Source organism: Rhinoraja longicauda, chromosome 13 (assembly GCF_053455715.1).
Source record: "Rhinoraja longicauda isolate Sanriku21f chromosome 13, sRhiLon1.1, whole genome shotgun sequence".
In the NCBI taxonomy this organism is placed as follows: Eukaryota; Metazoa; Chordata; class Chondrichthyes; order Rajiformes; family Arhynchobatidae; genus Rhinoraja; species Rhinoraja longicauda.
Window position 1 is genome coordinate 16,624,999 of NC_135965.1, and position 27,057 is coordinate 16,652,055.

General features: G+C 39.0%; 2 protein-coding genes across 3 annotated transcripts; one reads left to right on the top strand and one right to left on the bottom strand.

Moving 5' to 3' along the window:
* Positions 1-3,838: 3,838 nt before the first annotated feature.
* On the bottom strand, positions 3,839-10,535 carry zic4 (zic family member 4). Its single transcript, XM_078410436.1, has 2 exons — positions 8,851-10,535; positions 3,839-5,717 (listed from the first exon to the last, which is right to left on the bottom strand). The coding sequence occupies exons 1-2, from the start codon at positions 10,214-10,216 to the stop codon at positions 5,281-5,283; spliced, it is 1,803 nt and encodes a 600-aa protein (XP_078266562.1). The 5' UTR covers positions 10,217-10,535; the 3' UTR covers positions 3,839-5,280.
* LOC144599483 (zinc finger protein ZIC 1) lies at positions 9,973-26,596 on the top strand. Of its 2 annotated transcripts, XM_078410438.1 has the most exons (7): positions 9,973-10,218; positions 11,447-11,717; positions 11,990-12,141; positions 19,700-19,831; positions 22,375-23,353; positions 24,954-25,117; positions 25,521-26,596. In XM_078410438.1, the coding sequence occupies exons 5-7, from the start codon at positions 22,378-22,380 to the stop codon at positions 25,716-25,718; spliced, it is 1,338 nt and encodes a 445-aa protein (XP_078266564.1). In that variant the 5' UTR covers positions 9,973-10,218; positions 11,447-11,717; positions 11,990-12,141; positions 19,700-19,831; positions 22,375-22,377; the 3' UTR covers positions 25,719-26,596. The 2 variants fall into 2 exon arrangements, with proteins under 2 accessions (XP_078266564.1, XP_078266563.1); XM_078410437.1 differs by lacking the exons at positions 9,973-10,218; positions 11,447-11,717; positions 11,990-12,141; positions 19,700-19,831 and having other exon boundaries at positions 22,062-23,353.
* Positions 26,597-27,057: the final 461 nt, after the last annotated feature.

Sequence of the window (27,057 nt, forward strand, 5' to 3'; positions counted from 1 at the left end):
TGACAATAATTCATTTACCTGTGATCTAGGTCTAAATTTCAGGTCCCTGAATGTCCATGCAAAATAAGGAAGTATTTCATGGACTTGGGACGCGATTATGCTGGGCGAATATTTGAAATCATGGTAATAAATTCATTAGAAGATTGCCTCCCTACAAATTGCAACTTGCCTGTCACGTTGAGGCAGCGATTTGCGAACCGAACTTATTTCATTGTCAATTTACTCAAATTTGGAAGCGATTGATTTGTGACAAGATGCTATAATAATCCCATCCGAAAGAATTCCTGATTAAAAGTTAATACCTATTGTTTCCGTGGGCCCAATTTAGCGTGGACTTTAACATAAAAACTAACAGGACGGAATTGTGGCCAGTTTTAAAGGCGACAAGGATAGAGCTATGAATAGTTTAATTAAAACTAGCTTATATTGTTAAACACGGTTTGGTGAAAAAAATCTGCTGAAAGAATCAGTTTCAGGTTGAATGCTTTTTAACAGATTCCTTTTTAGTGGTGTCAGGCGCAATGTAATGCCTAGGACTTGTTGTATAGTGCCCATTTGCCGTGTTCTCAGGAAAAAAAACCCCTACATAATCAAAAAGTGAACAGCAAACAAAAGATGTAGGCATTACAAGCGATTGAAGGGAGTGGGGAAAGTGCATTTATTTAGTTAGGAGAACTCGGCCCTAAATCCGCTCAGGGATAGTACACAACAAGAGAAATCCACATTTATCGTGTTTTTATTTATGTTAGATGCGATATGACTGTTTAACAATTGTAATATAAAAGGCCAACATGTAATAAGCATTTCCGTTGTACATTCAATGCAGCCCACTTTTTAGGTGAACACTTTGTTCAATGAAGTTTTCCCCATCTTTGATTTAAAGCTAAATACAAGACCCTAAAGGCAATGTTGTTCAAGACCAAAAAGAATTTGGACGAGGAAAATGAAATGAAACGAGGAGGGGGGGATATAAAATGGTTTTTGAGTAATAGAGATCACTGCGACTAAACCTTACTACAATACTGTAGAAAATCGCATTGAACAAAATGGCGACCGTGTAGTAGTTTGAAATGTAAAGACCGAGATTTAATGTTTCTCCACATTGATATTGCATCACTACCAGAAAATGAATTGGTCGTTATTAATGCAGAGAACATTCATGTAACGAATGTATACATTTAGGAAAAATCTTAGGCAAATGTCCTACTCATCACTCAAAAAATTGTGACCTTTTAAGCTACAGCACTCTTTCTAGAGCAATTATTTTATCAGTTGTATACATTTGAACTTTCAAGAATGGACTGGCATTTTTGAATACACATTTGAACAGGTATAGCATCCTTGCATCGGCGCACAATTGTTCTGTAGTCTAAAATGTATCAACAGTTCCAACACTGTCCGGTCTGTTCAAGGTAGTAATACAAGTCCTTCTATCTTTTATCTCTTTAGAAACGGTTCAGAACTAACGGACAGAAAACGCTTGACAGAGAGGAGAACAAATCGCTGACAAAGAACGCTTTCCGTTTCATCGGCGTCGTTAAGACGACGAGGAAGAATTTCTTAGATAATAACTCCCACTTCAAAGAATTTTGCCCTGAATAGAAAATGTACCATCCTTTTTATACAGCCACAAGGGTTTTCACTAAAGAGGACTCGACTGTTTGGTTATTTTTCACCGTGTTTATTTTTCGCCATTCACTGGGTACTTGTATAAAATAAACAACAAGACAATTACTAAAAGACGAATTCCCAACTTATCTGCTCACGGGGCCCAGATCGAACCCGCTGTGCTCCCTCTCGGAGGAGCCAAACTAGTTCGATTCAGACCATGCCTAATCCGCCTGAGAATTCGTCCCAACCCCAAAATATTAAAGATTATGATGAAGTGAAGATTGACTGTACTAACCTAGCATGAAACCAAAGGTCAACGCAAATGTATCTTAATAGAGTGTCTCGAATCGAATGTGCCTCCTTTGAAGGCAGTTTGCTATTGCTCTGTTCATTACCATAGCGATCCTAGTGTGCGGTGTTGATGTACCATAAAACTCACACTTTGGAATTCTAAAACCCAGCTCTTTGAACAGCCCGAGTCTGATTAGAGTCCTTGTGTCTTTTATTTTCTCTCTCGTTCTTTTTTTGGGGGTGGTGGGGGGGGGGGGGGGGGTGAAATAATCTCCAAGTGTTTTTTTAAGTTTACAGAAAGTTGGACTCACTCGCCGAGTAACTATATCAAATAGAAATAAGAAATAAAAACAGTTAATTGACACTCTATCTCAAGCCGCCCCTTTCTCTTCGCTGGAGGTTGTGGGGTTACAGTTGATGTTTCATTTATGTTTGTTATAAGTCATGCATCGCACGAGACTTTCTTTGCTCTCTAAAATAGTATCGCCGTAAAACAAATATATGTATACAATCATATAAATGCACACACAAACTTGCTCATATATGGCTCTTAAAGAAGTAAACATTCCGTCCTTAATGAGAAGACTGGACTAGCTCCAGACTTGGCTTTCAGTATTTAAGTATGACTTGTCTATTGCCATAGAAAGCCTAACTCACCATGAAGATTCACCGTTGCGAAGAAATACTTCTTTGTAGATTTTTCTGCTTTGATGTTTCCACGAGGATATTCAGGCTTTTGAGTTGAGGCTCCCTGGATTACCTATAGCAACTGGGTGGACATCTGCAACAAGTAAATAAAAAAAGGTGAACAACTATCCAGCGAAATGATTCCATTTATAAAACTGAATAAAATTTTGTAATCTCTGCGCTCCAAAAGTTTGCGAAATTAATCAAAACTTGATGGAATTAGTTTTAACCGTTTTCAATGAAAGTAAATCGCGTTTTTTAACCCCAAGTGCATTAAAATAAATATGTGGACACTTTTTCTGCTTACAATTACTCAACTTTTATGAACTATAGTATTATTATCCCCCCCCCCCCCCCTCTATTCTGGGTCTATTACTGGTCAAAAAATAGGTTCGGCTGCTCACCGTGTTTTTCACGTGAATTGGAACACTTTAAGACATAAATACTGCCAATGACTTTCTGACAATGCGTTTCTTCACTTTAAAATTTCGTTTCATGAATAGATTTTTTTGCTGTCTTGCAATGGTTTTCGGCGCTAGATCTCCCAAGAAAACGTGATTAAGGAAAAAGAACAAACTAACTTATTTAATAAGCTGTGAAGGAGGTCAGACAGCCTTACACACTGGCGGTGCAACAGAGCAAACTGAGGAAAAGATGATTGGATTATTAATATCTTTTCACAGCTGTCCAGACTTTACTGGAATATATAGTAGATTAGGCTTTCTCTAAGGGAGAAACGAATATATTAACCCCATATTATTTATCTTGCATAGCAACCTCGTCCCCTTACTGTGCAACACGTTATATGCCCATTTGGTAGGCCCCTCACCAGAAAACGTGAAGAGAAAACGACCAGGCTGCTATAACTGCTAATGACAATCCTTATACTCCTGGTCTTTGTGTGCACATATTTTAGGAATAGAAAGAGAAAAAAACAAAGGTCCTTATTTCATTTACTATTCGCAGTTTGGGTTTATGTAACAAAGTTTATTTTGTAGTTCATTGGATTCCCGAAGGATTACTATTTTTGTCAAATATAGATTTTGATTCATCAAATGTGTCACAGGGGGACATTTGCACTAAACTGATACGGAATTAATTTGTGCATGGTGGCGATTAATCAATGGTTTCTTGTGCTGATTAAATGTTTTTCAGCAATACTATAATCACGAAGAATTTATACATCTATATGTCTCTGGTTTATTATTGCCCTGTTTATCGGCAATCATTTATATAATTTCAATCCCAAGTGCAGCAAACAGTCATTTTAAATCTTATTTTACAAAATTTATTAATTTTCCAAGACGCATTTATTGGTGAGTTATTTGACAATACATTAAGAAACTATGCACAGTTCATTCGTACATTGGCAAAATACAAAGTGGTTTCAGTACACATTCCAACGACTTCTGCTTGAACAGTAGAATTTCACCGTAACAATACCTCGGCCATACAACTTCTTCACCAACTATGCTTGGGGTTCCAAAAATCGGCGTGCGTTCGCCGATGTTACTTATTTTCGGATGGAACATGCGCTTTGAATAACGTGTTTGTGGCGTTAAACGATGTATTAAGAAATGTGCTGCTCCTGACAAAAAAATGACCAGGTCAATGAGTTGGAGCTGTTCTTTAAATGTGGTTAATCATATATGTCACAGAGATAAGACAGAACCAATGCTTTACTATACATATTAACAACAAATATGTCAATAGCTAAAATGTCTTTAACCGTATTCCAATCATTATCAATTTATTACAAACCAGTACTCATGTATATCAAAATAGGATCAAAATACAGAAAGAAAATTATCCTACCTAGTCAAAACCTCCATTTATAAATCACTATAATTTACAGAACACACGCTGATGATTTAAAATAATCTAAGAAAAAAATTTACACTAACTAACTGCCCTGTAATAAAACACTTTGGTTCACTTATACAAAATGTGTTTTATTGTAACATTTTAAATAAATTATGTCAAGAAAAACAAAACAGGAAAACATAAACGAATTACTTAACAAAGACAGACGGTGCATATCAATACCAATATTTATATGATTTACAAGCTTATTCTGTAAAATGTCCAATACGAAGATTTTTTTGTGAAATGCTAAAAGCCAAGGAAGGCTTTTAACCAGCCAGTATCCATCTTGTTTCGGCCTATAAAGGCTTCTGTACGTTACTATTCGCATCAGGTGCATCTTCTAACGCTCTCCTGCCGTTCAAATGGCTATGTAATATACTCCCTCAACAAAACGATATAACAGTTGGTTTATTTTCTCCCAAAAATAGGAAAATAACCCCCAAAAAATCAAAAGTAGTTGGCCTTATGCAAAATGTTATGGAAAATAATTCTACAAGATAATGGGTGGGAGAAGGATAAGGTGGGGGGCTCTTGTGATCGGAAATGTTTTGTAGTTGAACGTGCGTTATTCCTGACCATTGACTTCAATTTATGTAAGATTTCATTCAGAATACTTCCTCTTTAATACACGTCTGTATCGTTTTGTGCATGCCAGTGCATTACATATTTTTCACATTATCTATAACCTAGGCGCTGGGCCTCCAGAAACCCATGTATTTCAAGTGAAATGCTGCAGTAAGTTTGGGATTGCAAACATCTAATGAACACATATTTAGTTAAGAGTTCTTATAGTGAAGGTATGTCCAGATAGTTTTGCGTTCCGTGTTAGATAATAGTTCTGCGATCAGAGTTCCTGTAAGAATGTTCTCCTGGTCCAGGCGATGATGAATTGCTTGGAGGAGTTGGAATTCCACTTGCTCCCGTGCTCTGACACACATACCATTCGCTCAGGTTAGCTGCGTGGGACGATGTGATGGGGTCAAGCTGAGAGGCGGGAGCCGGGGGGTCCCGACCTGAGTCCGAGGACGGAGATACCAGCGAAGGGGTGGAGGATTCGTAGCCCGAGCTTGGAGGAGGAGATTTGCAGTGGACCTTCATATGCTTACGGAGGGAACTGGGGTGCGTGTACGATTTATCACAGCCTCTTACTTTGCAGTTATAAGGCTTGTCACTTGTATGCACATGAGAGTGCTTTTTCCTGTCGCTGCTGTTAGCAAAACGTCTGTCACAGCCTTCAAACTCGCATTTAAAGGGTTTTTCACCTAAAAGGAAACCACAAGGGGCAGAATGATGAGTCACAGACGTTAAGGTATTTTTTTTCATTATTGACGATAAGGTATTATCTTCCACTATTAAAAGTACACATTAGTCACCAACCCGCGTTTTAATAAACAATGAAATAACCACTTGAGGAATTATAGTTTTATGTTGCGGTCACTATCTTTTTTATTACAATATACGTTATTCTAGCTGGTAGCCATCATTCAGCCACGCTCTTGTGATTTGCAGTAAACTCCAGGCGGACCAAAAGCCGAAAATAGCACCAAAAAAATCATATTGATAATTAATTTAATAAAAAAATAACTTCATTAAATCTAAGCTTAATACAAAGAACGACATCAGCAGTCAATATAAAACAGTGCAGCTACAGTGAAAAGCTACGTGCTTTGCAACTGAGTTCTTTTCCCCGAACTCTCAAAATGTCGATTTAATATTGCACCGTAATTAGCCAAACGTTCAGAAAGCCGTTAGAATAATTTGACCTTCACTTGCTAGGTTGAGACGGCCAATCAACGATATTAGTGTAGTACAAGCTAGTAGTAAGTTAGTGGGCCCATGGGGAAGCCCAGACGCATAAACACTGTTATTGTGCCGTGTCTGGAGCGTCCGACACTACGAGCATGAAGTCTGCACTGGCAATTCCCGGGAGCTCTAAACTCCTCCTGGCTACACATTTCTCCTTCTTTACTATTAATGCTGTGTATAAAAGAGTGAGTAATGTAAGATTAACTGCGACCAATCCGTGTTAACTGTCATTTCACCAGCTAGCTTAACCCTGGCTGAAATATTTTAAAAATAGTCTCAATAGCCTTCCTCAACTTTGCATTAGATAACTTGGGGAAAGATGGCTACCTGGTGATAAACTCCGCAAGCTGTTTGTACATCCTAATAAATGATTTTAATATCTACGTTTAATTCTGGGTTTAAACTTAAAGTGGTAATATTTTATAAGTGAGGTGACAGAACTACTGAAGCCTTTGTTTACCCAGAGGCGATCTTTTCATGCTTGTTGAAATAAATAATGTAAAAGGGACGGGATTTCAATTGAATAAAACCTGCCTATAAAGGACTGAAGCCAATCAAACGACATGAATATTTTACAGGATAATTACTTTGTTAATAGAATTACTATACTTGCTATTTTTTATTTAAGAATTTAGCAACATTAGTATTTTCAATTTGAAACTGAAAGAGAAATGCAATATTTATCATAATTACAGTGATTAATTGCAACATATGGAGAACGCTATTTAACTGAAATATGGAAATGTGTAAGCATTCGGCGCTGCAAAACATTCGGCCCTTTCATTGGTTGCTATATTATTTTAAATAAATAGATATACGGTGGGTCGAATGAAAAGCTCTTGTAAATTAAGTGCTCAGCACTCTAAACTGCTGAGCTGAAGTCGATGAAATGCTGGGAAAGTTTGTTTAGGCAAGCACAATACAATGCTATCAAGTGTCAGATACGCAGAGGCAGCGCGCTTGCCCTGCGCCAGCAAGACAGGAAACATTTGCATGTGTAACATACTCCACCGTTTAAAAGTATGGGACGGAATAACGCCATGACTTGATACATTTCTGTAATATGGTCTATGCATTTTATACCCCTCCCCCCCCCCCCCCCCCCCCTCCCCATAAGCAGCTTTATATAGCGCCATCTGTGCTGGCTCGTTTACAATATATAGGGGAAACATTTATTTTGTGCTTAATATGCACCCATGATAATTCATGTAAACAAAAATGGTCACAAAACCACCTCTTGATCCGATATACACTGAAAGAGTACTACGATCGATAGAAAGCTAACCCACATTTCAGGATTACGGGGCGAATAGAAGTTGTAGTGCAGCATACTGCCTCCGGTTAAACTATGTCCATTGATTTTACGGAGAATCCCTCTCGCTTTCACCACCCCAAACATTCGCCTCCCCTACCTACCCCCCCCCCCCCCCCAACTCCTCCGCTTTCGTTCCCTGGCCCTCCCCCATACTCCCTCCCCTTCGTCAACTGTATTTGGACTAAACACCGCCCAATAAAACATGTTTTGCTGCCCCCCGAATAGATAATGGAACTGAAATATGTGCAGCGTCTAAGAAGATAACCGGTATTGGGTGGGGGTGGGGAGCAGAGGGTGTGAGGGTTTGAGAGTAGCGGGAAGGTGGGAGGTGAGGGGGAGGGGGTTAGATTTCGAGGGGTCTACGTTGCCCTTTAATATTTTGTACCCCAGCAAGGCCGCGCGCGAGCAGAGCTCAGTGCGGAGAACGTGCCAGCGACGCGTCAAACCCCTGCTTAAAACCAATTAATAGAAGCTGTTCTCGAGAGTGTGAAATTTTTACATGCAGTTTCATTACTTATCGCTTGTCCTGGGAAGTTCAAAAGCAGCTTTGAGTCAGCTTCGATCTACGCAATTTACTTGCGGCTAACTAGAACTAGCAGATGTTTTTCACACAGGTCGAAGTTTCACAATTGGTTTTGCAAAAAGGCATTTTTCGAAAAGCTAGGCCTGAACTCTTGAGGTTTATAACATGTTTAGCTCTATAAATAATAATCAGTGGAGACCGTAAAACTTCCATACCTCCTGAACAGATGCAAAATATTAAATTGAACATTAAAACATTTAAATGATTAAGTTTGTGTTTCTAGATTCTCGCAAAATTAACAGGAAATATACGCATTACTTCCTCTTTAAAAAATCAACAAAAGTTCTCATTTAAAAGCTACTTTATATCAAAACAATGTTCACAGATACTTGAGGATGATGCTTTGGCAAAAATAAGCCATTTAACTGCGCCTGAAAGACAAAAACTTAGTGTCTTTTAAAATTTTCTGCAGAAATTGATCCTGCGCAGCTTCATCATTTGAACCTGTAAGATTAGTTACAGCTAAAGCATTATAAATTATTTACTCACAACATTACGAAGTTCTCAGAGCTGCGTGGTTTATATATATGCTGAAAAAATTAGGCTAAATTCCAAGACACATAAAGACACTCTGGGTTTGTATTGAAGTCCCACTGGTAATAAACCGACAGATATATTTTTATTATTTTGTTAACTTCTGCACATCGGAAATTAAATAAACATGAAATAACGATCCTTCTAAGGTACTGACCTGTGTGAGTCCTTTTGTGGATCTTGAGATTTTCGGATCGTGCAAAGACTTTGCCGCAGCCGGGGAATGGACAGGGAAATGGTTTCTCGCCAGTGTGGACTCTGATGTGATTTACAAGTTTATATTTGGCTTTGAAAGGCTTTCCCTCTCTTGGACACTCTTCCCAGAAGCAGATATGGTTCGACTGCTCTGGTCCACCTACGTGTTCCACAGTTACGTGAGTAACAAGTTCGTGCATCGTGCTAAAAGTTTTTGAGCATGGTTTTTTAGTGACAGGGTCCGGCTCAGTCCACTTGCAGATCAGTTCCTGCTTGATAGGTTGCCTCATATAGCGAAAGAAAGCACCTGGGCCGTGGTGAGCAGCTAGGTTCATGCCACCGTAGCTATGTAGAGGGGAAGAGGCAAAAGGATCACTCCTGGAACTTGCCACTTGGCTGTAGTGTTCAGACCTGGCGTACATATCTCCAGGTAGCCCCAGTCTTAACTGTCCGTTCAGATGGTGTCCAGTTGGGGCTGGATGGGGAGTCTGATCATGGAGTCCTGGGAATAGAGAGTGGCTTCCAGCCTCGGGGTGACCATGGTGTCCGGGATAGCTACCTGTTGTTGATACAAACATTCCGTGGTGAGAACTCGTGCCAGGATATTGATCTGTGAGGCCAGGCATGACTGAGGATGTCAGATCTCTGCGGATGAGGAAGTCTCTACCTGCCGAGATAGCCTGGGCAGCATAGCTGCCGTGAGAGTGCGACACCGAGTAACTGACTGCTGCTGCTGCCTGCGCTGGGCCAAACGCTGCCGTTGGATTGGAGACAACCTCAGCGTGGCCTGCCATATGATGGTGATGGTGGTGGTGGTGGTGGTGGTGGGGATGGGATGGGCTGAGTTTAAGTGCCGCGGCGGCTGCAGGGTGCCCCATGTGTTCAGGCCCGAAAGGACTCGGCCCCAGGCGGGGTTCTCCAGTATTCTCCCCAGGGTGCGTGTGTGCCATTGAGTGGGGATGGCCGCTGAGCCCCGGGAAGCCTGTCATGCTCTGGGGGGGATGGGGATGGTGATGATGATGATGGTGGTGCGGTCCTGCCAAGTCTACTAATCTCAGCGCTGGGTTTCGCTTGGCGAACGATGGGTCCACCATCGGAGTCCCCAAAGCATCCATGCTTATAATGCCTGACTGCAGGAAAATAATAAAAGAAACTTTTTTCCCCCAAAAGTTACCGAACTTTAAAAACTCGCCCTTTGCCAACGTGGAAAGCCATTCGGTGTAGAGAGTGCAGACGGATGGCAGCAGCAGGAAGCATTGAGAAACTGAATTGAAATTCATGAACAGCTTTGCAGCCCGTCGGGCTCCGCGAGCAACACGCCATCTCATTGGTGAGTTCCCAATGATAGACAGTGCCAGTTACGGACCCCAGACGGGACACATGCGTATTACACCCGACCGATGTTTGATGGGGTGGCGGGGAGGGGGGTGGGGGGCAGGGTAGGGCATTAGCAATGGGTAAGGGAGGGGGGGGTTGAGGGGTGAATGGGAACATGGAAAAATCTTTTTGGCTGAAGGGCGTGGGATTTGTCTGCTGGTTTCTTGCAACATACTAATTTTATTAGGGAAATCTGTAACCGTTTTCGCCTATTTCTGTTCTTGTAAGGGGAATTAACTTAAATACCAAAAACTGTACATTTTTAAAAGTTGATCAGAGCGGGAGTATGTTTTTGTGAAAAAAATCATAAATAACGAATATTTGGCGTTTGTTACCTCCTTTCTGGGTTCACTTTTGCTAAAATCTGTCCGTTGCCGGGAACTTCCGCCAACGATAAATTGGGAAGCATTTAAGATTCTGGTATATATAAAGTATTCTCAACTATGACATTAAATTATATGCGCCGATTATTAATCTGGGTCTCACTTTATTTTGGAGAGATTAAAAGGACAAAGAAGGCAGGGATTCTGCATTGCTGCCGGATTAAAAAAATAATATGAGGTGTTAAACTGGTGTTTGTTTCACGGATAAATGTACAGTTAGAAGTGGAGGAAGATTTACCCGGTGTCTGAGCCAGTCAAATATCAGTATCTGTTTTGCAACATCAAACACCGTGTCCCGTTCACCGCTGTACTCAGTCACTGCAGATTCTGTTGTTTATGCAAGAATTTCGTGTTTGCGGGCAAGAAGGTTCGGCACTAAACCTCAAAATGAGGTTATGGCCTGTTCTACTCCGGCCGGAAATTAGTTAGTGATTTTTTATCTTTCCTGACACTCGCAGACTGCCAGGCGTGTTATGCTTTTTTGACAAAATCAGACGGCTGGTGTTCTTAGCGGCACAGACGATCAAAGGGATTCCCAGTCAGAGGCATCTGTTAACTTTTTTTTTCTTCCCGAGACTGAGTATGAAACTTTCTCAGCATGTAAGAACTTATTGAGTTCTCTTGCCCGCAGTCCCGGCTTGGCAATTCTGTAAGCTCGAGTCCAGGGAAAGTTTGGGTTTTCGTGGAGGATGTTGGATCGGACTTGAAGGTGGGAGGGGGAGGGGGAGAGGGAATACTTATATTTTCTTAGGTTCGTTGTATTCTTTTTTACCCAGGTCCGCACTGTTTTTTCCACAGATTGGCAAGCGATTTGAATTACTGCCTACTTCACATGGATGCAAACGTGTTTCGTTTTAAAACAAAACGTGTTTCCAATTCAAAAACTGCAGCTTGCGAAGGCGATCCCAGACCGTGCTTCGAGAATCTATACACACTGCGTAATCCGCAAATAGGAAACCCGCATCGCTTGTGGTGGAAAAGAAAGTAAACTGTAGAGTGTTGCGGGAGGCACGCAGAAAGATAACGTGATGATAAATTACTGTGGTCTTGCATCTTTCTACGGGCTCAGGTGAATGAAAGGCTTTTAAAGCGACATATCAGTCTGAAGATTTCATATTTTTATTCTAATACCCGAACGCAATGCTGCTTACAATCCCTCCCCCAACATACAGTCTTATGTCTGCATCTGTAACTTGCTCTCAGTGCAGATCGTCTGTGTACGTCGCCTGAGTACAGACGTCTGCCATCTAAGTGAAAAGTAGTTTAGATTTTGATTTTTCAAAGAAGACCAGGGTGACAAAACGGGTTACTAACTCAAACATGTACGTTGTGGCTCCTCAGATTATTCACCAAGGGTACTAAAGGGGAACGGAAACCTAGTGCTTCGATATCCGTGGATTTAGGCCGCCGTTCTAAGCTGATCAACGGCAGGGCTTGAAGCCTGCAGTCTGGCACACAGCCGACCTACAGTGCAAGAGAGAGAGAGAAAAAAGGTAGGTTTTCAAAGGGAGGTGGGAGTTATAATGTGGAGAGAAATTTGTGAGGGCGGGGGTGGTGGTGGAAACAGAAAAAAACAAATTTAACCCGGGAAAGAGATAAGAAGGAGTAAAGGCGTAAGCAACGTTATACGTGTGGGAAATGTATCCAGAGAAACAAGAAAGAAAAAAATGGTTAAAAAGTATGATCAAATGAGAACACGTGGGGGAGGGATATAGGCATGGCGGTAGGGGAAACGATCACACAGTTGTTCAAACATTTCTCTTTAGTCATGGCAAATATGTTGAATATAATGAAAGATTTGCTCAATTTGTAAACACTAACCTTCAAAACGCAAGGAGGGCCAGGAAGATAATTCAGAAAAAAAAATGTTAATAACGCATATTCACTGTCAAATAATAATTTCATATATGGGTATTAAAAGGCTTTGGAATACCTCGTGCAATAATACTTGCACTACGGTGTATGCTTTCTATTTATAAACAGCAAATATTTCAAACAGTTGACGTTTTTATTTCTGTTAATTCACATACTATTTGCATCTCCCCATATTTTGACCATCAGGTGGAATCACAAAGCGGGTGAATAATCTATAGATTTTTGCGTGTTTTTTTTTAATCACCCAAAGAAATCTCTGCGGTGCAACAGAGAAGGATGTAGTGTAGATCTGTGAATGCTGACACGTTTATATCTTAGCTTCTAGGGCTTCACACTGCAGGCTTAAAATGGGATTTGTACAATGTGCGTCTGCATTACCTGATCGAGCCCCCACCTTAGTGTCCGTTTGCCTGCTGTCTTCCGAGCAATTTTTCAGTAGCAATTGTCAATCCCTAGAAAAGAACAGACTGCTTATGCACGCTTCAATATATAAATGTTTCCGTAAACGTAAATACACGAGAAACATACAAGTAAATTATAATGTTGAATAACATGTTCACATTTTGTCACTGTGGATACGTTATTCCACGGATGCATGCACTATTACACCTAAAGTATCGAGGGCTGCAAATTTTGCAGTATTGGTTCGTGTCTCTGAAGTAAAAAGCACTAGACAGTAAGAATATTCAATTACGGCAGACTTTCAAATAAAAATATACTCAAAGTGGGATATACACCTCGCTCACGTTGCCAATGCTATATAATAAATGTACTTTAGCCTGATGAAACATTTTGTACTTTACATTATGTATAGGATATATTAGGTACGACGAGACGTGCCCTCATACCTAACAATAAGGTTGAGGTGAGTCAGCAATTCACTTTATTGTGTTATGTAATTGATCCTTTCACAAAATCACATGTTTTATTTCAAAAATAAAATGTAAACGTCGATAAATTATTTGAGATTTGCTTTTCTGGAAGAAAAATGTAACATTTTCTCAAATTGACTAGAAATTAGAATGTGACTCTTATTTCCATTTATTTGATTGTTTTCCAATGTGATTAAAACATCACAGAACAAAACGAGGTAGATTTTATATCCTCCTTATGGTCGGCAGTTCACAGCTTCCTGTACCCCATTATAAACAGGAAATTATTTCAGAATTCCAGGTTTGTAGACTACAGGATCAACACGAAAGAAGTCCAACTGAGATGCCAAGGAACTTTGATTATACCTTTGTGTTGAATGAAAAACAGCGGAAAAAAACCACTAAGAGGAATGCAATAAATAGACATGGTAGTCAGCATAGTTAAAAACACAACTGAGCAGTGTAAATTCCTAATTATTTCTCGCAAAATTGCATTTCGAAGAACACATTGGAAGGGAACAGATTAGGGAAATAATATTTTTTGATAAAATCTCGGTGGTGGCGTTATTTTGATGCAATGTGTTCATAAATCCTTTTTGACTTCAAATTCGACATGAAAAGTAGCGAAAAATCTCGCTATTTTGGGTCCCAAGATTCCATGCGCTATACTCGTTTCTTTCAACCCACTCATTGAACGTTTAACGTAATGAAGAAGGAAATTCTTCATTCTACTACAGTTTAATTCAGCTTGTTGAAAGTGCGTGAGTTGGTGCATGTTTGCAGTTTAAATCATAAGGTCTAATCTAAGGATATCCTGATTGATATTGCCAATAAACACAATGGACCCATTGTATTTCTAGGAAAGGGCAATAGGTTCTCCATTAAATCATTCCAAAAAACTTAAAATCGAGCAACATGAAGCCTTGGACAGCATTTTTAACAAGCAACATTATATGGGATAGTATATCTAATAGCTAGGATTGACTGCGCACACTCAAGCTGTGAGTGGTTTACATTAGTGATGTGCGGTGGTGGAATTCCGTGCCATTCTATCTTATCAAGATACATTCTGCAAATATTTAATGAAATAAGTTTGATTATGAAGAAGGGTATAACATGTTTTATGTGCGAAATCTGCAAACTGTCCATGTTAAATAAAACCAGAATAATATCCCAGATTAAAGAAAATAGCAACTATAACATACTGAATGATAGATACATCGCGGTTAATTAGCAACATCAGCGTGGTGCACTTAATACAGAAAGTAGAGTTACTTTTTTACCTTTGCTGCATTTTTAAATGAGATGTTTATTCTGTATTTGGCGTACATACGATGCTACATCCAGGCCCCACCCCCTTGTAACTGACGATATTAATTTCATTTACCAATAAGTCTTAGACTTTTGTCTGGTTAATTATATTGTTGAAAATAATCTTCAGGCAGCACCAATTGATTGCATTGTTTGGTTTTGCCTGAGCAATATGTCAGTATCTCCGCCATATCTGCATTTCACGTGTCTTTTTGCAGACGTCAACTTAAAAAAAATAACATTTAAACATTATCATGATACATTTCTTCTAATAACTGAAGCAATAAAAGCTATAAAAGCAGAATCGAGGGAGTATAGTTGTTTTCGATGTATTTATAGACGAAAGAAAGCATTTGTCTCGAAAGATGCTTTCGTTTCTCCCTTCGAAGGAGGTTGGGATGTAATAACAGGTTATCACCATGGCAGAGAAAAATGGGTGCTCTGTGTACAGTTCTCATTAGAGTTAAGATCACCAGTTGCACTTTTAATGTAGCTACAATATAAACACACTACATATAAAATGCTAAATTATACGCGATATTGAGAGAATTCAACACACTTTTCAATGTCGGAAACAGATACACGTGATTAGTTCATTTACCTGCTGCTTTGACCGCGGAGAATAGATACCGTAGTCTGTATCTCACCACTAGTTTATGACTGGAACTGATTAAGCAACGATGGAAAGAAGCTAGAAACCAGAGAACTTGTACCATTACGATTGTACCTTTGTAAGGAAAGTTATACTATCTAAAGATATACTACCCATATCTAAAATCGTCATCGTAATTCAGCAACTAATGTCAGCACTCTCTTGTGAATTATATTGAGGTATTCCACATTCATACCAAATTTAGAGAATCGATACCTATGAATGTCTCTCATTTGAAGGATATATATTTTGGTATTGTTCTAAAAATGTCCTTATAAGTTTAACGGTAATCATGTCCACTAGTCGTGCGTTGTGTTCCTTTTTTTGCAAACATGGAACAATTATGGAGAAATAAGATCTCTTCTTTCAAGTTGTTGCCGAATTACTTCTAACCTTACACTAAAAACTAGTCTTGGTGACACGAACCCGAAAATGCGTTTTGCTAACATTATCGTTGTTAAATAGTGGTGATGCAGGAAAGCCTTTTCTGGAATGAATGGGAGAGTTATGGTTGTGGTTGTACGTTTCTATGTAGATACCCGTGACGCCGATATTTATGAAGATAGAAACCCACCAAGAAAACCAAAGCTCCAGTCCAACGTTGGTCTAACATACTCTTCCAAATCACATTATATTCAAATTGTCCGTAAATGAACAAAATAATGCAACTGTCATAGAAAAATATGGAATCTAAGTAGACTGGGTCGAAGGTTGTTGTTACAATATGATGGTCGTCAAATATTAATACTGGCACTTTCAGGCAGGGTACATTGATCTACAGCAAACAGCTGCTTGCGGGATGTACTGTCACTAATTTATACAGTGTGCGACCACATAAAACAATGTAAATGACTACGATTGAGACTAGAGGTCGAAAACGATGCCAATGGAGATCCCATTGTGTGTGTGTGTGTGTGTGTGTGTGTGTGTGTGTGCGTGTGTGTGTGTGTGTGTATGTGTGCGTGCCTGCGCGTGTGTGTGTGTGCATTGGTAGTTAGGCTAATAGGTTGGTTGTTTGAATGGGCAGGTAGATGGACAGACAGACAGACAGACAGACAGACAGACAGACAGACAGACAGACAGATAGACAGACAGACAGACAGACAGACAGACAGATAGATAGATAGATAGATAGATAGATAGATAGATAGATAGATAGATAGATAGATAGATAGATAGATAGATAGATAGATAGATAGATAGATAGATAGATAGATAGATAGATAGATAGATAGATAGATAGATAAACAGAGAGCGAGAGACAGGCAGACAACAGACATAGAGACATGCGTTATGAGGACAACATTATTTTGTGTCAACAGCATATCAAATGAACAAATTACTACTTGGTTTATTATTGGTATTTCATTGAAAGTGCGATAATACCACAGAAAGATTTATAAAAATTCCTTGATTAGTATAACACGCGGTTTCAATTGTAGTTATATTAATTCGAATTCTATGAATTATTCATTTTGCAAGCTTGCATCTTAGTGGCTAGGTTTCTATTTTTGATACAAGTTAGAAATTTGATGATGCTAAATGTCACGCCGGTACTGGAACAGTTTTTGTCCAGAGATCATCGTGTATCAAACAATGCTGAAGACAATCCAAGAGCTGGCGGTCACAGTTTTAAGTAAATCACCTCAATTCAAAGGAAGTTAAAACAAACTATGAGAGAATAATTCATCTTTACAACATTGGGTTTTTTTTGGATGTCATTTCTTTCCAAGTGTATGTGGGGGCGTGTAAAGGCGTGCAAATACATGTAAGTGTATCAGTTAAAAAAATAACTAACCTGCAAAATGCTAAAGCAATGTCATATTTCGCCGTGAGTATGCATTTTACTCCAAGGCGGCACCAGAAACTCCTAGAGTCTAGGGGATGTTTTGACAAATAAAAAGTGCAATCGTGGTAACTTTTTGTCACAATGTTGCAGATAAATAGATATTTATATTACTAAATAACATTGCAGACACAAACGCTTTAACAAAGAAGTGAAGTTTAAACTTATAGGCCATGTATTTAGGGCTCCAAGTCTTCATCCGGTAAATAATATTAGCAATGTATAATACACAGCGAAATTACAGTTTGCCTTTCAATTTCTTAATGCCAATATTTTATGCTACAACATTAGTATCGCAGTGGACATGATTGCAGAGCAAATGCAAACTCCATTTGTTTTGAATAGTTGAAAAGCTACAAATAAAATGCATATTGCATAAACAACTTTTTTCCCCAAATAAATTATTATCTATAAATAACCGCAGTGGTCATAGCATATTGCTTATACCGTTATGATTTTAGGTATATTTTGTTCTTTATATTAATAATCCTAATAACATCATATTTGCTAAATATATTTTAGTCAGTTCATGTCGTAATTTCAATATCCTAGTGTTGAATAATCCTTACAATATCCTCACTAATGTCGACCCCTCCATTCACTCGTATTAAAAAAATTCTGGTAAATTTTCGGGAGCAACATAAAAGTATGTTGCGCCTTGTCGTGAATTAATGTCATTTTCAGTAACTATGAAAGATCGACATCAACAAATCGCACTGATTTCTAAAGTTATGTTTCCTTTCTATGTTTAAATACACCAAACTCGCTCCACCCGCAATTCAAGAATCTTCAGTTTTTCGAGACTTCGAGCACCCTTCAGCATCCATAGCTGAAGAATAAATTAAAAGAAAAGAAAAGAGAATGTGATAAAGACCTGTTTTTTCTCAATCCCGCGTTGGATTTTTTAAAAAAACTTTGAATATCGTAATGTGAAATTCCTGTCTAATTGTAACTATACTAGAAATAATCCCAGAATATTGAAATAACTCTGCATGAACAAATTATCCAATACACTTTTCGCATCTCTAACGGTGATGCCATGCACAGATCTCAAGGCAGGCAGTCAGATAATGGGTAAAGCCAAGGGTGACCTTCAAAGTTCTGCCTCCCGCCCCTAAACTAGCTCAGGCAACCTTCCGATAGTTGCAATTTTAATTCAAAACTATCTGCTGAAAATCTCAATGATGTATGCATTATCGAAAGTCTAATAAATCTGTCTAACTTCCAGCTTCTGGACGTTATTTTAAACAACAATTTGAAATGATATTGGTCTTTACCTGGAAATCTCCAGAATATCAGTTGAAAATTATCTTTGTTTTGATCAGATTTTAGTTTAGTGCCAGTGTCCAAATCATACATATTTCCGGTTGCATAGTTAATAGGATTTTTGTTTTCTCAAACAAAGCAAATAGATAGCAAGCAGATCACAGAAGCGACCACGACTAAAATCCTGTTGTTTCCACTATTATGGATTTACCTTATGTTGGTGTGGTAACATGAAAAAGTCAACATGCATTCAATTTGTTCTTTTATATATAGAACAATTCCATATTGAACAATTGTTTTCCAATTCGACTTTTTAGTTCCAGGACAACTAATATTTTGTGTAGGTATAGATTATGTGGCATTGTGTGGCTTTGGCACATGTGGTCGGTCACGGGTCAGGGGTCAAACGATATGGTATTTCAAAAGTCGGCGACTTCAGAGCTATCCTTGCGCGCAGAAGCCAACTGGCTAACTTCATTCGAACCCGTTTTAATAGAGATAAGTATAATAAGAAGCGATAACAGACTGGCTCAGGAATCAAACAATACGATTAACACGAAGAAATTCGGCCTCAGAAACATTCAAATTAACTTTGAAATAATTTCAATGTCCATTCCAATACTTGGAATATTTGCTTAGAGGAAGCAAGTAAACAAATATCAGTTCATTATCTTGCAATTCTAAAACGTTTGCTTGCAGGGGGAAAAAACACCGATAAACGACACGCGTTGCCCGACGCAATTGTTGTAGAGCTCTCTCACTGTACTAGAAAATATATTTGAACACAAAACAATTCTAGTTGCGAGTGTGGTTTATAAGCGAAGCTGCGTTTTAAGGAAAGCAACAGTTTATATATATTTGGTCGCAAATAAGCGATTGAAAGAATAACTTCACATTAGAAATCAAATTTTAATTGTAAATTGAATTCATGGAATACATCGAATTTAAAATCAAGTTAAAGCAATTCCTTTTGTAAACTAGTACTTCAGCCTGCAGGCAAATATCCTCCCACCCCCGCTCCTCCCTTCATAGAACAAACAAATGCTTTGCTCTCCATCGACCGAAAACAATCCGAGGGATAATATCGGTACACACAAGTGCTTTCGAATGGAAATGCATAATTCAAAGCCACTCGCACCTAGTTTTGCTTTTATTGGAACATGATGGCCCCTGACAAGGGCTATTCTGAGGAAACAAAAATCTGACTGATATCTCTATTCTCTTTTTAGTCAATTGCATTTACATGAAAGATGATGGAAATTCAGGGGTCAGGAGTCGTTTAGTATAAGTCACTTGAATGCACGTGCCTCTCTTACCGTCCTCCACCTGTTGAAGAAGATGTCTTCGATCATTTGATTCAGGTAACTGAAGTTTAAAAAAATCTACTTTGTAGCGGCAACTAGGTAGTCATTCTTCATTTCGCCTTTTCAAGGTTTCTGGAAGCAGTTAGGGAATGTATGATGAAGCAGAAATGAGCCGTCAGGATGATATTTTAATGGCTTATATGTCACGTCGGTGCATGCGGCTTTGAACTCAAGCAGCCTGCGTTTCCTGCGGAGAACGCCACAAATCCCACTTGATAACTTCTACCATCCTTCAAATTTAAAAATCAGTCCTTCTTTGTATGTTGGAAGAGGTAGTCTAAAGATAATGCTATGGGAAACGTTTACTTTTCATACTCCTAAAGTGTCCCTTTAGAATTTGCACACTCGATGAGCAGTAAATCTTTTTGAATCAAATTGCTCCAGCTTCTGCTTCTAGACTGCTGTGATTTTAATATCAATGTTTTCAGTATATTGCATCATTTAAAGTAACTCTATGAGGCTAGCTATTGTAATCACCCAGCAAGACAATATTACGTTCTACTTAAACGTTGAACCAGTGCACAACCAAAGTAGACAGATAACATTTCTTTCTGTGCACAAATATGGACCTATCGCGTCAGAATAGTCAGTTTAACCACAATTAGTATCTTCTCATAAGGCAATTTTAGACCATTAAAGTACCTTAAAAATTACACTAATACCCTATTCAATATCCACACCGGCCTCATGCTTTCGGCAAAGTAAGCACATAGCCTCAGATTGTTTTAAATTGGAAACCCAAGCGGCATGCATTTTAATTTGTTTTTGCTATAAGCTCTTAGTGCGAACATTGTCATCAGGCTCCTATCCCGTAATGTTAAACACGCTTCCTTGAGCAACAGCGCTACTGTAAAATATCTAGAGAACTTCACTGCCGAGTAACGTCCTGAGGTGGTCAATTAAACACCGGGCTTTCGCATTCTCCAATATCTTCGCGCGAAATATTTTGTTCGAGGCTAACCTGTTGTACTTTAAGAGGAAATACATTTTTTAAATAAAGTATTTGTTTGAAAAATTAGCACGCAAACGTGTTCGTGTAAATTAGGTAATCACAAAACAGAATTGGAAAGGGCATAGATTGGAGGAAACAAGACAACTATTTGAAAGCAGTGTCATTCCAAAGTGATGGTTTGCTAACGGAGATAATAGTTGAAGGATGTGGTAAGACCGCTTTGTTATAAAATAAGACTTTAACTCAGAGGTTTAGCTTCAAGGAAGTTCATTGAAGTAGCGAACAAAGGTAAATTGAACGATTCCGATTCTTTGTTGGCTTTTTACGTTTCTATTACTTGAATGTAATTAGACTTAATGAATATGCAAACCGTTGGCCTCACTTTAAAAAAAATACTTTACAGTAAATAGACTTTACAAATTTGGGGCAGCGGATGGAAAAGTGTAAACTAAAAGATGATATGGAAAATAAACTATATTTTCCTTTACTGACGATGTTCATAAACAATTTCCGCATTCATTGGCTGCAATCAATAAAAAGCGCACCACTTTTTATACATAAAGGGGGAAATCCTTAATTCCAGCTATTCTGCGATTGTGTGAGGACCTATAGATATGTATAGAGCAATTCATCGTCACCATGGTAAAAAAAAAGGACCAAGCAAGATGTTTTCAATCGCCTTTTACATGTGGAAAGACAGGTTAATCAAGAGTTTAGTCTCGAAAACAACCGAGTGTTGTATGTTTGCACTGAATCCAAACATATGCATTTTCCTAACCCAATTCAATAGAGTGTTCTTTCTCTTTTTGCTCACTCATCTGGGTAAGTGAATTTTCACCGGCGATCAAAAAGCTACTGAACAACAAAGGAAGCCGCCCGCTTTTTTTTCTCTAGTCTGGAGTTGTGGCACATTAACGAAATTCAAACAGTCTGACGGAATTGTGAAGTCGAAGAAGACAAGAGTTTTCTTCTGTTCTCTCTCCCACCCCCTTTCCCTCCTCCTCTTTCCATATTATATATATTTTTAAAAAAAGGAGAGGGGAGAAAAAGAAAGAGAATGCGGACGGCAATAATTTATCAGGAGCGACTGTCACGGGTGCACAATACCTGGGATTGATGAGGCGGGCGGGCCAATCAGGAGGCGGGATGTGCGCCCCAAGCTGGTGATTGGTGCCAGGGCACAACGGGGCAGCGCCAGCCTGGCCAATCGGTGGAGACGCCGAGCGCCACGTGACTCCTCCCCCAACTCCCATTCATCAAGGGGACGGTGTTGTCTTTTCAATTCATTTATCTGCAGGAATGATTGCCGCTATCATTCTCGAGCTCACCGCCCGGCTGATGAGGTGAAAGTTTCTCCCCAGGAAGATAAACCGCAAAAGACAATATTGCATGATTTGCGTTTGCAGAGGGGGAAAATATCTCCAGCAAATTCCCACACGCTGAAGAGAGAGAAGAGAGAAAAATAAGGAGTTTTTGCAAGTCTTGCAAACAGACTCAGAGACTATTTTATATTTAGCAAGTTTCGTTGTGAATTGTTTGTAGCTTGCTTTTCTACATATTATTATTCACTTTCTGCCCCCATCGCCAGACGATGCTTCTGGACGCTGGACCTCAATATCCTACTCTAGGAGTGACTACCTTCGGATCATCCCGACATCACTCAACAGGCGATGTCAACGACCGAGAAGTGGGACTGGGGATAAATCCTTTCGCTGACGGGATGGGTGCTTTTAAAATCAGCCCCAGCACTCACGATCTCGCATCGGGTCAAACTGCCTTCTCGTCGCAGGCACCAGGCTACGCCGCGGCTCTGGGTCACCACCCCGGCCATGTGAGTTCGTACAGCAGCGCTGCTTTCAACTCGACCCGGGACTTCTTGTTTCGCAATCGGGGCTTTGGGGAAGCGGCGGCGGCAAGTGCCGGCCACAGCCTCTTCGCTTCGGCCGCGGCTGCGGGCAGTTTTGCCGGACCTCATGGACATACCGACGCTGCGGGGCATCTAATCTTCCCGGGGCTTCACGAGCAGGCGACGACCCACGCTTCTCCAAATGCACATGTAATGAACGGGCAAATGCGCTTAGGCTTTTCTGGGGACATGTATGGCAGAGCAGACCAATACAGCCAGGTCACCAGTCCCAGATCGGACCACTACGCCTCGACCCAGCTACACAGTTATGGTCCCATGAACATGAACATGGCGGCCCACCATGGGGCCGGGGCCTTCTTTCGTTATATGAGGCAGCCCATAAAGCAAGAACTGATATGTAAATGGATAGAGCCCGAACAGTTGACGAATCCTAAAAAATCATGCAACAAAACTTTTAGCACGATGCACGAACTAGTTACTCACGTAACTGTGGAACACGTAGGGGGACCAGAACAGTCGAACCATATCTGCTTCTGGGAAGAGTGTTCAAGAGAGGGAAAGCCTTTCAAAGCCAAATATAAACTTGTAAATCACATCAGAGTCCACACTGGCGAGAAACCTTTTCCCTGTCCATTCCCCGGCTGCGGCAAAGTCTTTGCTCGATCAGAAAATCTCAAGATCCACAAAAGAACTCACACAGGTATGGAGAATTATTTAAAAAAATCAAGGAGAAGTGAAATATTACGGAGCGTTATAATCGTTTCTATCATATTAATAAACAGGTCACCCAGATTATTTATTCCGTAACAATTTTAACAATACAAATGCAAATAAATATCATGTCAGAATAAAATTCACATGTTTAGCACTTTGATGTTCCTTAACTCTTGATGTTCCTTGTTGTGGCTGCGGTTCTTTTAAAAATAAGAAAAAATATATATTTACCGCGGTTCCACGTCATGAATTGCTATACTTTAAAAAATTAAAAATTTCAAGTAGAATCAGTTAACCTAATTAATACACGTCGTAGTAGAGTTTATTTTCAATTAAATTGTCAATTTTATCTAAACATGAGAATGCCTTTGGTTGCTTGGTTTCGTTAGAAATTCACAGCCGAAAGAGCATATACTTGTGTTTTTTTCACTCCCTTTAGTTTGGCTTCTTTATTGATAGTAATTATTGTACACATATATATGTAAGTGGATTACATAAAGCCGCGAAATCAACTTTCGGCGATACAAAGTTCTATCCATGTAAATATATTTGCGCGTAAATATTATGTGCGTGGTTGTATATTGTGTACGAGCGCGTGTCCGAGTATATATGGGCATAATATGTTCTCACCGTGATACATACATTTTGGGATCTTCCCCGGTTTATCATCTTGTTAAAACTTGGTTTACAGTGTGTTTGTGAGAAAAATGTACTCGACAACAATGTCTATGTTTGTGGCACATAATGGTGAGGTTGTTGTAAAGATTTAGCAAAGTCGAGATTTAACACTTTCTCGACTGCAAAACCACCAGGGGCACTTAACAACAATTCACTTCACTGCATGAGATGTCCACTAACTCTTTTTTTAAATAAACAGAATTGGAAACGGTTTAATTAAAGCGAAAATGCAAATAGAATGAGCAAATAATCATTTCCGTTGTCTGTTTAAAATGCTATTTCAGCATTTGCGTTACAAAGGCTATTAGTCTATCAGCGAAGCTAAGCTTGTATCAGGGAGAATCAATGTTTTAAATAAGAATTTGAATCCAAAAACTAGTCAGGTACCTATTTTCAACTTTATTTGAAATACTATTGCAATTAAAACAAAACAAATACTCGTGGATACATATGCATGTAAGGCCGCTACGGCAGCTGCAATGTCTTGTAACTAGTCAGTGTCGATAATATAAATTAAGTAAACGATCAACATTATTAATCTGTGTTATTCATCCGACATAAAATTCCAAACAGAGAGGATGAGGACATAATCTAATCATGCTGCAGTTATTTAGGAGATGCTTTGTTGAAAAAATCGTGAGGCTGGGTGATCCAAAATACGTATTTGTTTTCATGATGGCTGCTTTTCTTTGTTTTTTAAAAATAAGTTTAGTACTTTTGTATGTATACTCACGCACATACCCGGTCACACAGGCACACACACAGACACACACACACACACACACACACACACACACGCACACACACACACGCACACACATGTAACGTACACAATATATGTGTAAATAATGAATTTCCAAGAAAACGAAACAAAAATGGTATTAATAAAAATTGTCATCGTTTGATAGGGGAGAAGCCATTCAAATGTGAGTTCGAAGGGTGCGACAGGCGTTTTGCTAACAGCAGCGATCGCAAAAAGCACATGCACGTGCACACTTCTGACAAGCCGTACCTCTGCAAAATGTGTGACAAGTCCTACACTCATCCCAGCTCTCTGCGAAAACACATGAAGGTAATTTTTAAAAATGCGATTTGCATTGCAAAGTATTTAATAAATACAATGTTATCAGGAAGCGGAATGGTCATTTTGAATACCTGACAGCTCCGTGCAGATTAAATTATAGAGCAATGTCCCTTTTGTAACCTTGTATGGTCAATATATTTTACTCTATCATAGGTCCAATTTAAATATCGCCTACAGTTACGAAAAAAAAATATATCAAGCACTTTTGCTGCATTTGTTTACTTAGCAACTTTTGGCGATTATATTTTTGAAACTGAATTTTTGCAAAAGGTCTCATTGTGTTAAACGATATATTATATAGAAATACATTTTACAAATTTAAAGGAAAGCCCTCACACAAACGCTATAGTTGTCTATAAGGCTATTTTTACATGGTGGATGGTTTTTGTAGGTCCACGAAGCAGCCTCTCAAGCGTCACAGCCTTCTCCTGCGGCAAGTTCTGGCTACGAATCCTCAACACCCCCTACCATCGTGTCGCCCTCCACAGAAAACCAGACCAACAGTTCAATGTCCCCGACATCATCTGCAGTTCACCACACATCCAACCACAACACGCTCTCATCGAACTTTAACGAATGGTACGTTTAAGTAAACCTACATAAAAATACAACAAAAAAACTTTTCAAAAAAGACTCCAAAGTTACGATCGCGAGGAATCAAAGACAAAAAAAAGCTGCCAATAGACGTCGAAAGGAATAATAAAAGAAGAAACCAAAACCTTTCAAAGGTTTAGTAGCGAATCTTAAAATGCATGTAGGACGATGCTATTTCTCTAGCCATTGCCAAGTGCTAGATACAGAGAGCGATCTGATAAAGCTCTGAAATTGCATGTGTTCTATGGCAGCGGTCTTTTTCTTTCCTTTTTGTAAATATAGATTTACTAGTTTAAGAGTCTAATGTTTGAATCCTGTACATAGACATATCACAGGGGATTTGTCAACGTGGTATTTGCATATCTGGGCGACGGTTGGAAAAATGCAATTATTTGTTTATGGATGGCAAAAAGTTATTATAGTCGATGTGTACCAAAATGTGAATTACTTTGTATTTGTCTCAACTGAGCGTCAGAAAGTTAGCAGATACTATTGTTATTAATGTGCTTTTTGTATCCAGTGCAAACCTTTCGTCCCAAAGTCTAGTCAGAGTAGTGAAGTGTTCAAAGTGTTGCTTGTTATGTCAAAAAATTATCGTAGTGCAAGCTTGGAACTCCGTGTTAAAATGTAACTTTGTTTTATGTAAGACTTGATATTAAAGCAAAATAAGAAATTTATCTGTCCATTGCCTTCGCAGTTGCGATAAATTTATGTATATATTCCCAATCTCCATATTTATCCGCATGTACGTAAATTTTCCGGTATTACGTGTTACAGATATTCGATATTTATGAAAAATGCATTCGTATGTAAAACCTAGTTTACAAACTGTTCCATAACATTTCGTACAATATTAAAGATTCCAAAATCCAATGGGCTGCATTCAGTATTTTTATTCATACGGCAAATTATTGCACGTCACCGAATAAAATAATCCAGGAAACATGGGTAACTGAAATATATTTGCTGGAATCTTCTCTATCAAACGACAACAAAAGTGCATTTGGAGATATAAAAATGATGGACGAAAACATCCCTTCTGAGCACTTGAAATCACTTAATTAATATTCATACCGAATTTTTTGAAATCAAAATTTTGGACTATTGTATAAAAATAATTTGTATTAACATTGCGATTAACATTAGGAACCATAAACTATTAGAGGCAATAAAAATAACCCAATAGGACGTAAATTTCAAGATATTATTTGTTGCGTAGTGTAAAAACAACCGCCTGACTTCACAGGAAGTTAGCGGAAGAATAATGTGTCTGTTTTGGTCGCAGTTGTTTCTGGGAATACGTTGTTAAATATTTCCATCAATGTTGCAATTTT

What these genes read in the sequence shown, in the direction of transcription:
- zic4 (XM_078410436.1), bottom strand. Translation starts at nt 10,216, where the DNA reads ATGAGATGGCGTGTTGCTCGCGGAGCCCGACGGGCTGCAAAGCTGTTC. An exon ending in CCACAAAAGGACTCACACAG is followed by an intron (nt 5,718 to 8,850) that starts GTCAGTACCTTA and finishes GTTTCCTTTTAG; the next exon opens with GTGAAAAACCCTTTAAATGC.
- LOC144599483 (XM_078410438.1), top strand. Translation starts at nt 22,378, where the DNA reads ATGCTTCTGGACGCTGGACCTCAATATCCTACTCTAGGAGTGACTACC. An exon ending in CCACAAAAGAACTCACACAG is followed by an intron (nt 23,354 to 24,953) that starts GTATGGAGAATT and finishes ATCGTTTGATAG; the next exon opens with GGGAGAAGCCATTCAAATGT. An exon ending in CTCTGCGAAAACACATGAAG is followed by an intron (nt 25,118 to 25,520) that starts GTAATTTTTAAA and finishes TGGTTTTTGTAG; the next exon opens with GTCCACGAAGCAGCCTCTCA.